The following is an 11,314-nucleotide window of genomic DNA, read 5'->3' on the forward strand; positions in this document are numbered from 1 at the left end:
GATTTTTTTTAAAGATGTTAAAACAGAATGATTTTGGACATCACATAAGTAAAAATAAGGGGAAAAAATCCTTATTCAATATATGAATGTTTAAGAAAAGCAGTTGTACCTCAAAATATAGAGAAACCATTCTTGTAAGCATAGATTAATCCAACTTGTTCAGTCAGATGAAATAAAATATGTATATTTATGACTGAAAATCTTTTTATAAAAAACAAAGACTATCAAAGCATTATAATTTCAGATCAGAAATGTCAAGAACATTATAATAAAATCTGACTTTATCTTTTTTGTGTTACGTAATGTAAATGAGTATTAACTTATCTATAGTAAACCAGATAGTAATAATAAACAAAGAGAAAAATACTATTCCCTTTTATTTGCTTCTTTAAATCATTTTTAATATTGTCAATAGCTATATTTGATGGTGTTTATATACTTAATAAAAGAATCACAACCTAATTTAATTTCTATTTAAATTTTTCATGATTATACCAGTTCTTTACATTCTGTTAAAATGCAAAATCTACCATAAATAGCTTTGGCATATTGAAGGGAAAAAAGCTAGATAACTCTAGCTTTATGCCATCTTTGAATGTTAGGGGTCCAGCTGGGAAAAATTCATAAGAATCAACAGTGACAAATAAACAAATAGTTGTTTTTTATTTTTTTATCATCATCGATTCGTAATTTAGAACAATAACATTTTATACCAACTTGATTCCTAAAGGTTTGTATTCATTCATATACATTTGCCCACAATGTGGGAACAGTTCAGTTTTGTAAGGGGACAATACCATTGCTGACATACACAAATATACACACACACAGTTCTGCAAGTAGAATTTCCCTGTTAGTGGTGTTCTATTTACTCAGAAGATTATTTAGATAATTCACATGGGAGCCATGCAAATCAGCTCTGAAGCCTAACTTATCTTCAGTGTGAAGACTGCTAACATATGCAATTAAAAAAAAAAAAATATATATATATATATATATATATATATATATTAGAAGGAGATATATATATATATATATATATATATATATCTCCTTCTAAAACCTACGCTTTTATTAATTGCTAAATTAGGTTTGAGAATCAAGAAATAAATATATATTAACTATTAACGAGCTGTTCTCTGTTTCCCTTAGTCACCCTGATGCAGACAGCAAATGTCTAAATTTCATGTTGATTGGAAACCAAACAACTTTGTCACTGGCAAAAAGTTAATTTTAAAGCTTTATATTTTTATCAAGTAAGGAATGAGTGTGAGGGGGCAGGTATTATTCTTTACTGCACCTGTAGAGTTTATTCATCGATCTTCCTTAACTATTATTTGAAAGAAAATAAAATAACCTTCCCTTAATGAATATATAGAAAATTCAAGGTGAAACCATTTTGATATTGATTAAATAGACTTATCAACAATGAAATTAACATAGGTATCTCTATTGACTCAGTCCCCTTTGAAATCCTGCCATGTAATCAATCAGTGAAGATTTTTTTGTTTTAAAACAAGAGACAACTCTTGTTTAAAGTCAAGTTTACTCTTTAAAGTCAAGTTTACACTTTCTTGATTTGAGAGAGGTCCACAAACTCAAATATGAATAAAAAAATTAAAAAGTAGAGAAATTAGTTGTTGATCCTTATTCTCCAAAAGCAACAAAGTTTGTTGCTAAGCCTTCATTTTTGCTCATAGAAAATGTTCCAATAGTGAGTGGTTGGATAATTCATTGGGAACATAAATGATAACATTAGAAATTTCTTTCTTTTTTTTTTTTTTACTGTGAAGCAAGATACTAAAAGCAGCTTTCTGATGATTTGAATGTCTGATGTCATCAATATGCTATTTTTGCTCTTTACCAGGTTAACAGAATTTATTGCGGCAATTAATACAAAACATATGTGCTGAAATACCACATGAAAAATATAATTGCCCCAACTTAATTTGCTACCTTTCAAAACCCTGTTTTAGCTACATTTTCTCAGAGCTTCCACCTAATAGAGGATGAGTGCTTTTATGAAAGAGGAGATAAATCTTTATAATTTATTTTCTCATCTTAAATAATTTATAAATTATCTTTTAAATTAGAAAGGGTTTCCACAGGGACTAACATCTACTTTTTAGACCACATTCTATTTTTCCCCATTATTGACTTCTATCACAATTCCAATTGTTAATTCACACTCTATTTTATTATATTTAATCCTAGATAATAACATTAGGGCTACATTGACAATTGCCTCGCAATCTCTGTGTATACATTTTCTGACAAAATCTTCTTTCCAGGCTGAAGAAAGGAATGTTTGAGTGTCAGGAAAGGAAGACAGAGGTAAGAATGTGTGAAGAAAAGACATCACAGACATTTTCTCCTGTTCTTTCCTGTTTCCACATCAAATTTCCTTTAAATTATTTTCTTAGTGTGTCCTCTACACATACAAATAATCATAACTTGTGCATGTAAACACTTTGCAGTTTCTAAGTACTCTCTGAAGTACTTTTTTGAAAGTACATTAAAGTACATATTTTCACTCCAGTACTCTGGGCTTCTAAGTTTTTCTTGCTAAGTCATAAGACAAATTAGTGTAGTCATTGAGATTAAAGTTGAAAAGCTAGTGCTTTTCCTGAATAGAAGGATGCCTCCTAATCCACAGGCATTTGTGTACAAGAGAAAAGGTGAGGTTAAAATCAAAAGTCAAAGACAAGAGAGGGTCTGGCTCAGGTACTACTTTATTATGATTAGTTTCTTCAGTTGTAACAATGAGGGATGTAATACCTATTTTAGGGCTACTTTAATAATTAAATGAGGTCCAGTAGTAGTGAATAATAACATAAGGTAACAAACTTTCTACAGAAACTCTGTGCAATTATCTCAGTGTTGGGCATGACACTGAGGCCATGTTTTGTCCTGGAATTCCCTGGATTCAACAATTTTATTTTTTTATGAAAAACACCAAAATTCCAACACAACCACGGAAACATTAGCATCATCCAACTACTAACCTACCTCTATAACACTACTCCCAGAAACCCTTTCTGGCCCATTTCATGTTTACTGCCAGAATTGGAAGAAGGAAAAACCTGTCTGAATAAAATGGTGCCAATCAAATATGGGGCTGAGGAAGAAAACACACAAATTTCGATTGTGGATGGGGCAAAGTTTACGAACATTCATTCCCTTTAGCTCTCACGAGGGGTCTAATAGGTGGCATTAGTAGGTGGTTATTAAAAAAAAAAAGTGGAAAAAAAGATTCCTCATTTTAATCTAGCGAATGAAGGACTGAAGGAAAGGAGACCGTCCAAACGATCAAGACAATAGCAAAGGGGTCGGGTCACACTGCCTCACGCAGGACAATATGAGGTCTCAGGCCTTCCCGTGAGTCCCATCCCAGGGGCCAGGTACGAGGCACTTTTACAACTCTGCAAGGAGTCCCAGGAACCCTGCATAACTATATTCCACTCCTCTATCATCTGGTGGGGCGGTGAACAAGGATGGAAAGGAGACCGCGCCACCTCTGGACGCCAAGCTGAAAAGGCTGACAGACTGCAATTGGAGGCAGAGGAGCGGGGAAGCATAGATCCGTGGTCAAAGTCAATTGTGAAAGTGAGGAGGTGCCAGGCGGGTCCAAGACCCTCGAGCTTTCTGGGCGGGACCGACCACAGGTAAAGAGAGGCCAGGTGGTGAAGAGCACGCCGCCTCTCCGAGCGCCAGCAGCTCCTCGGCAGCAGGCAGAGGGCGCACGTTTGCCTCTTCCCCGCCCCGTCTGCTCTCCGCGCTCTTTTGCCAGTAACTTGGCGCCTTCGCGCCCCCTCGCTCGGGCCTCCGCCTCGCCAGAGAACGCGGGGCACCGGAGTCCGAGCAGAAGGCGCAGCAGCAGGGCCTCTGCGTGTTCCGGCCGCCCGCCCAGGCCCGGAAAGCCGCGGCCAGCTCGCAGTGCTTCGGCAACGGGCTTCAGCCTCCAGGCGCGGAGACACTCGCTCACCAAGAACCCCACCCACCCCCGGGGAGCTGGGGCTGGAGGACACGGTCCTGGAGTTGGGTTTTTATGATCCGATCCTTAATCCGATCCGGAGAGAAAAAAATCGTGAATTTTTGAGAGACACCTTTTTCCCGCCGCACCACTGAGCCTGGTCCTGGCGGCAGAACAGTTTGTAGTTAAGACGCCCTGGTGGTGGGTGTGGTGGCATCGAGGAGCGCCTGCTCATCTCTCAGTCGCCACAATACTATCATTGCCCTTAAAGCCTTGCTTCGTGCTAAAATTTCTCGGGGCACATTTTTGAAATTTAATCAGCAACACATTATCAAAAGCGGGCGGTGTAACGCGAAGGAAGAGAAGCCCGCCATCCCCTCCTGTGGCCACGCCAGTCAGTGGATAAGATTATGCACAACAGTTTGTTTGTACAGTGCTGCCTACTTGTTTTCCCCCTCCTTCCTCGTCTATTATTCTGACTTCACCATGTTGGTTTGGATTATGTGGATTTTCACCCTTTGCTTTGACTGGAACAGCAGGACATGGTTTAGAAAATGAAGGGAGGGAGGAGGTTCCACACCCAGGGCTTCCAGTTTAATAACATTACTCCAAGTTGGAGGCTTTATTTGTTGAACTGGTTTTGATTCCATCCACCCGCCACATGCATTTGCCCAGGCTTCCAAAAGGGAAAACATTCTTTGGCTTGTACTCTTTAAACTTTCCCGGATAAAATATTTTCTTCTGGGGGAAAATCAAAAATGTATAAACTTGAAAGGAGAAACAAATGCAACTCCACTCCCTTTTTAAGTGTGCAGGTTTTTAAAGATTTAATAAAAATTGATTACCCAGATGTTTTAAGTGATAAATTTTTTTAAGCGAAAGATTTATATATTACATTGGTTTTAGAACCTGTGCACTTCTCTACCTCTCCATCTTTCTAATCAACCTTTTATTTTCTTTTCGCTGGCAGATTTTTTTTCTTTGTAATCGACCATCCTTTTTTTATTTCAAAGAAAGCTGATAGGAGGCAACAAACTTGCTGACTTGCAGAGTTTTCCAAGAGGAAGCCTCCTGCCAGATTCCCAGAACTACCTGATAGTAGGCAGCTGGTAATAGATTCACAGAGTGAAATCAAGGAGTATACATGTGCCCACACCCTGATTCTGACCAGAAGTGTCTTCCTAAATTGTTTTGAGGCTTGGGATCCTTTACATTTTATAAATGTCACATTACTTTTATTTCTAAAGTTGTTACAAATTATCTTCTGCTTTAGAGTCTTTGAGAAATAAACTCCAAATCCTGATTTTTGGTATACCTGAATGAATAGTGTAATGAGTGTTTCACACCAGCAGTCAACTCTTTATTTAAAAAATCTGTGGAAAGCACTTTGTAAAAGCCCTGCATTGACCCTCCCTGGTGATAAAATCCAGATCTCTGAAAACAGAATCAACTAGAGAACACCTGCATCTGTTTTTCTAAATCTTTTATCAAACTGGAATTAGAAAAAAAAAAGGTTTCTTAAATATTTTAAAAGAAAAACATGTATATTAAAAAATAAAGTTGACACTCTTGACAGAATATGATTTGTAAAACTTAGTGTTCTTCCAAGAAATACATATTTTCCCCTTACATTTCGTATTATGCCAAACAAAATCATTGGAAAATGACTAAAATCAAAGGTAACCCACATCAGAGATTGCTTAGTAAGTCAATGTCTAGAAGAACTTATCAAGTTTTGATGATTTGTGGAAAGTTTTATTAATATTTTCTGGAAGATTTTATGACTTGGAAAATGTACCTCTCAAGAACAGTTCTTGCTGTTTCCATTTGCGTTGAAGTTAGTAAATCAAATATACTGTGGAAATATGTTTCGCCTTTAAAAATCCTTTGCATATGTAACTGATTATTTGATATTTAAAAATTGCATGTATTTTGTTTCAGAAAAATTCAAAATTTCAGAAACAATTTTAACATTTAAAAATCTTTATAAAGAAAATTATTATGAGATAATAAAGTGAGAGGCCTTTAAAGAACACGCCAAAACTTGAATATTAAAATGTGGATAACATGTGAATTCTTTCTTTAAGGATGTTTCTTGAGAGTCAAGGTGAAACTCCTAAATTGTTTATATAAGCAAGGAGCAAACTATAATTATATTTAAATAATTAAAAAACTTCACATGAAAATTCCTAAACAAACTAAATGATATTTAAAAAACCTTTAGGTTCTGATTGTGTACATTTTGTTTAAAACATTTATGTTAAATTTAAGTACTTTTCATTGTAGCTCCCAATTTCTAGTGTTTCATGGAAAAATACATGAAATGTCTTTATATAAAATGCAACCATGATCTAACACGTGGCAATGGTGTTTTATTATATGTAGTTTCCCTTTTATGGTTCCAGTTGCCTCTGAGTTATAAATATATCCAATTGACTTTATTTCTTTAAATAGGCAGAAAAATGACATCGACCATAACATCAATAAAAAAGTAGAAAATTGAAAATGTTGATAGTTAACAGTGAAGCTGGTTTGCATTAATAACTCTGTTGTTTTTGCCAGAATATTTAATAAAATTAAGAGTTCTTAATTGCTCATTTAAGATAAAGACTAGAATGGTGTAACATGTGAAACATAGGAGTGAGGAGAATGGGGTATCAAAGTGGACATTTCCCCATTTGAATTATTATTATCAATATTAATCTTTAGGAAGATATAAATTCAGAATGAATTAATTTCATGATAGATTTTGAGAAAGTTATAAGAAGTTTCTTTCCGGCACAATCAAAATATTATCGTAGCAATTCAAGTTGTCAGTAAAAGCTTAAACAAATTTGCTGATAATCCTGTTAATGACCTAGGTCAAGTGTTAACTGTTGTGGGTTATAAAATAGTGAAATTAAGGTTTCTCCTACCTCCAGGCAAATAGCACAGTTATAACTGTTGGGGAGGAGGTAGAGGCGAGCTATTAGGAGAGCTATTAAATTACAAAAATGTGTAATGCATTCAATTATTTAGTCTAGCATGATGAAATGCTATTAAAGCAAATGTAAACCCTCTTCTAAAAAAGAAAACCTATAAAGATGATATAATAGCTTAGTTCTCAATATTTCAATCACAATATATTATTTGAAGATACATTTATATATAAAAAGTGATGCCAATTCATAGTAATGTTTTAAAAGGGAAAATTCAATTATTTAAATGTTTATTTTCTTTAAAGTTTGCCTAATATTGAATTCAAAGGGAAGCATACAGTGTTCATCTGCAAGTCTTACTTTTAAGCTTTAAACAATCACATAGGCTCCTCTAGTACTTAGAAGATTAATGTCTAGTGAAATACATTTCATAGAAACAGTGTCCTAGCCACTCCAATGAAAGTCTCCTAAAATAAGAAGTATATAAACATGCAGATTTAATTTTATTTTGAAAACTATCATTTCCAATGTAAAGAACACTATGGGTAAAATGTTAATCTAATTCATAAACACTTTAGGACAGAAAAAATGATTTAGTGGTCTATGTACTGATGAATAAGCCATGCATGCATTCTGCTTCAGATTCCTTCAAATGTAGAAGTGTTTAAAGAGAGTACTTTATCCAACGTTAAAAGAAATAGAACTAAGAATAGCCAATAGTTCACTGTATATTAAGTTTTAAACTCTTTCCAAAGTTATTTTCATTTACCATTAGCATCATCCACCTAGGATGGGAATAGGGAGAAAATATGAGGTTTTCTAATAATACATAGTTTAACAATCCTATTTGGCATGAAAAGTAGTTGATTTCTCATTGGAAGTCTTTTCTTGGTGTGTCATGTAAATAGAGAAACATGATAAGATTTTAATAAAATTCTATGCAGGTTTTGTAAAGTTTCTGATTAAGTATATAAGCCAATTCTTGATTTAAGTGATCATAGAAATTATGAATAATCTAGTATCATTGAGGCCAGTGATAGAAAGTATAACCTGGAATCATTTTCTTGAAATAATATTAGAAAGTTATTTGTAACTGGATTAATAAAAATAAGGCTCAGGTTAAACTTTTTTTTTCTTATTATGAACTCATGGCATTTCAATATTGAAATTTGATTATCAATATCTCAAAAAGAAAAGCACAATGACAAGTTTCCTAGCAATTAACTCAATGGCATGGTTTTGTTCTCTTTTAGTTCAATCAAGCCTAACTTCATAATAGATTGCTGAATAAATTCTAGTAAATTTTACTAGTAAATTTCTAGTAAATTTTATATAGTATTGAAATATAAATTTTAATGTAGCATTTTAAATGCTAAAATACCTAGTATTTCATATTTGTTTTCAAAATTTATATCAGAAAGCTATATTCATTTTATCATTATTCCTTCTACCCACTATATGACTTTTCAGAAGCATTGCTTTCTATTCAAACGACATTGTTAGAAGAATTACATGGAACTCTTGGCACATATTTGGGTTTTTCACTTTTCATGTCGTTCAACTCAACTATTAAGGCCCAAGCTATCGTATTAATATTTAAACCCTCATTCAAATATTACCCAAGTTAAATCACTCCATTTAAATTTTGTTTCAAAGCTTCCTTTCATGACCTCAGAAGGGAAAAAGACACTACCCACAGAACACAATCTGGAAAGAATAATCCATGAACAATGGATAGATAAACTTTTACCCAAGCAAATTAAATGTAATTATGTCAGTTCTCTGAGTATATTTGCCTTCCTATATACATATTGTTAATGTGTACCTGCTTGTATAATAACATGCATTACATACCCAGACATACACAAGGTGCGCTTTAAAAACAATCTGCATTAGATTATTTTTGTTTTATTAAATTAATATTCACTAATATATGTGTGAATAAGTTTAAAAGGACTTTTTTTCTCTTGCAATTTACTGAAAGTTTATATTGTCCACAAAAATACTCTCTCAGCTATATTTTTGTATTATTAATTCAGTAAAATCCATTATCTAAATAGTTTAGAAATTGTCCATCTGGAGAGATACAATTTATTATAGCTATATGGAAATAATATTACTATTTTCCTAGTTATTGTCAATATTTTAATATCTTTGAAAAAACAAATATTAAACATTAATTTTAACTTATTGATATGTTACTCATTGTATAAATGACTACTCTTGCCTTTCATTTATGAAGAATGACCATTACTTTCAAATAAACATTTCGATTTGATTCGAAAAAGAAAAGTCACTTGTAGGTAAAATATTTTCTTGATTCATATAGTTTAGAATTTTCAAGTTCCCAATTAAAAAAAAAAGACACAGAAAAATCTAGTGAAATCTGTAAAATGGATAAAGGCAGTCACTTAGGAAAGAATAAAATTAAACTGCTCCATTAGCAGTGAAAGTGGGTCACCAAATGAGAGGCAGTTTCTATATTTAATTTAAAAGTTTCTAAATATTTTGAGTTTTAAAAAATAGTAATGCATATAATATATCAATATATTTTTAGTGTGTGACATAATGTATGATGTAGCATTTGCACATCAACTGCTCAGTATTGCTAAATTCCAAAACAAACTGCTAAATTTTATTGTTATAGTTTAAAATGACTGAGAGGAAATCAAAGTTGTAAAGCAATCAATTACTCAGAGAAGTTTGTCTTGAGAGTTAGTGATTGTATTTACAAATCATTAGGAAGAGATCACAAAAGGTATAGAGGAAAAAGGCAATGCATCTATTAAGTATTCAATCTTATAGGAAACATTGGTGTCCTTAATATTAAGTTTGCACTTTAATCCATTGAAAAGAGATGAATGCTCATTACGAGGAAAATAAATAACCTAACATCAAGGAAATGCAATATATTGCATATAAACATTCCTTCTTAATTTTGCTATTCAGATAGTAACTATACCTACCCAGGAACGTCTCACTATTCATTAAATACATTCTCTTATTCGTATATAAGCCCTTAAACAAAGAAAATCCAACCTTAGCTTATTCTAATTCCTGCAAATATTACTTATGTTAATGTGGCATATGCTGCTCATTAGAACCTGTACCATAGAGCAAACCATCGCCTGGCGGGATACACATCACTTAGAGCAGTTGCAACACAAACATCACACACACACACACACACACACACACACACACACACACACACTTCTCTCTTCAACAAACTCTGATTTCTCTTTATTCCATTCATAACGCCATGATCCTAAGAACAACCTGTCATTACGGTAAAACATACTAAAAATATAGAAAGGTGGCTTGAATTTTATTGTAAACTTCTCAGAGTACTGCATGATCATAATTAGAAAATAAAATACTTCCATAGCTATTTGGCAATTAACATCCTGGGTTGAAAAACTGGAGAATTTTCTTTTCTTTTCTGCTTAAAATTGGCAAACAAGGTAATTGCTTGAATTGGTCTCAGATTAAAAACACATTTTAGGTTTAGGCAATTCAAAACGATCTATTAAAGTGTTTTAGAAGACAGCCGAAGATAAAAACACAGCTTTAGTTTACTCTCAGAGCAAACTGCTTTATTCGGAGACACCTTAACGACCTAAAAAGGTTTCGGTGAGAACGTGCTTTGAAGAGCGTTAGCCTGGCGGGGCAGGGCTGTGCGCGTCGCGGTACCTGGCTTACCTTCATTGGAAGGCTGGAGAGTCAGTTCCCCGAAGCAGTTGAGAATAGAGCTGCTGAGAAGGAGGAGGATGGAGAGGTGACAATCCATGTTGCTGGTGCAGAGGGCAGTGAGAGGAGCATATCTCCATGAAGCATGCCACTGATGTGAGGGGGAGCGCTCTGATTGCTGGAGAAGTTACCATGCTCCGCTCGCAGGCTGATGTCAAGTTTGACACTGGAGATAAGGAGGAGTCTGGCTGCCTTTCTGCGAACCTCGCTCAGGGACTTCCCTGGGTCCTAGTGCCGTCATAAGCGAACGCTGAGGAGCAGGACCGCACAAGGCGGCTCCCTGACCTCTCTGAAGCGCGGAGCTGGGAAGGGAGAGGCTGGGGGTGGTGCCGTCCTGCCAGTGCGGCAGGAATTCCTAAAGTTGTGATGGGACAGTGGTGGAGAATAATGGTGGAAAAAGAAAAACACCCTCTCTTTATTTTCAATGAAAAACAGCTATTTTGTTTGCTGTGCGTGCTCTGTAGGTTAATTCCCTGAAGAAACCAGAAGAACCCTGACAGGAGTGTCATATGGCAGTATGAGTGGAAAAGAAACTGAAATGCCAGAGAAGTGTTTGTTATGAAAAGAACGGAGTCCTTCATTTTTTTTTTTTTAAAGATGATTGTATAATTCAAAGGAAATTTAGGCTCATGCCTTTGCTATGTTCAATGTGATCATAACTCTTCACGAGTCC

General features: G+C 34.6%; 1 protein-coding gene across 2 annotated transcripts in view; it reads right to left on the minus strand.

Moving 5' to 3' along the window:
- Positions 1–10,902, minus strand: part of EPHA3 (EPH receptor A3) — a 338,669-nt gene extending 327,767 nt beyond the window's left edge. The window contains exon 1 of one of the 2 annotated variants that reach the window (XM_011356405.1): positions 10,594–10,902. In XM_011356405.1, the coding sequence (XP_011354707.1) occupies positions 10,594–10,681 (88 nt within the window). In that variant the 5' untranslated portion in view covers positions 10,682–10,902. The remainder of the gene's footprint in view (positions 1–10,593) is intronic. The other variant, XM_011356406.1, reaches the window with a different exon arrangement.
- Between the last annotated feature and the right edge of the window lie 412 nt (positions 10,903–11,314).

Source organism: Pteropus vampyrus, unplaced genomic scaffold, assembly GCF_000151845.1.
Source record: "Pteropus vampyrus isolate Shadow unplaced genomic scaffold, Pvam_2.0 Scaffold26, whole genome shotgun sequence".
NCBI classification, from domain to species: Eukaryota; Metazoa; Chordata; class Mammalia; order Chiroptera; family Pteropodidae; genus Pteropus; species Pteropus vampyrus.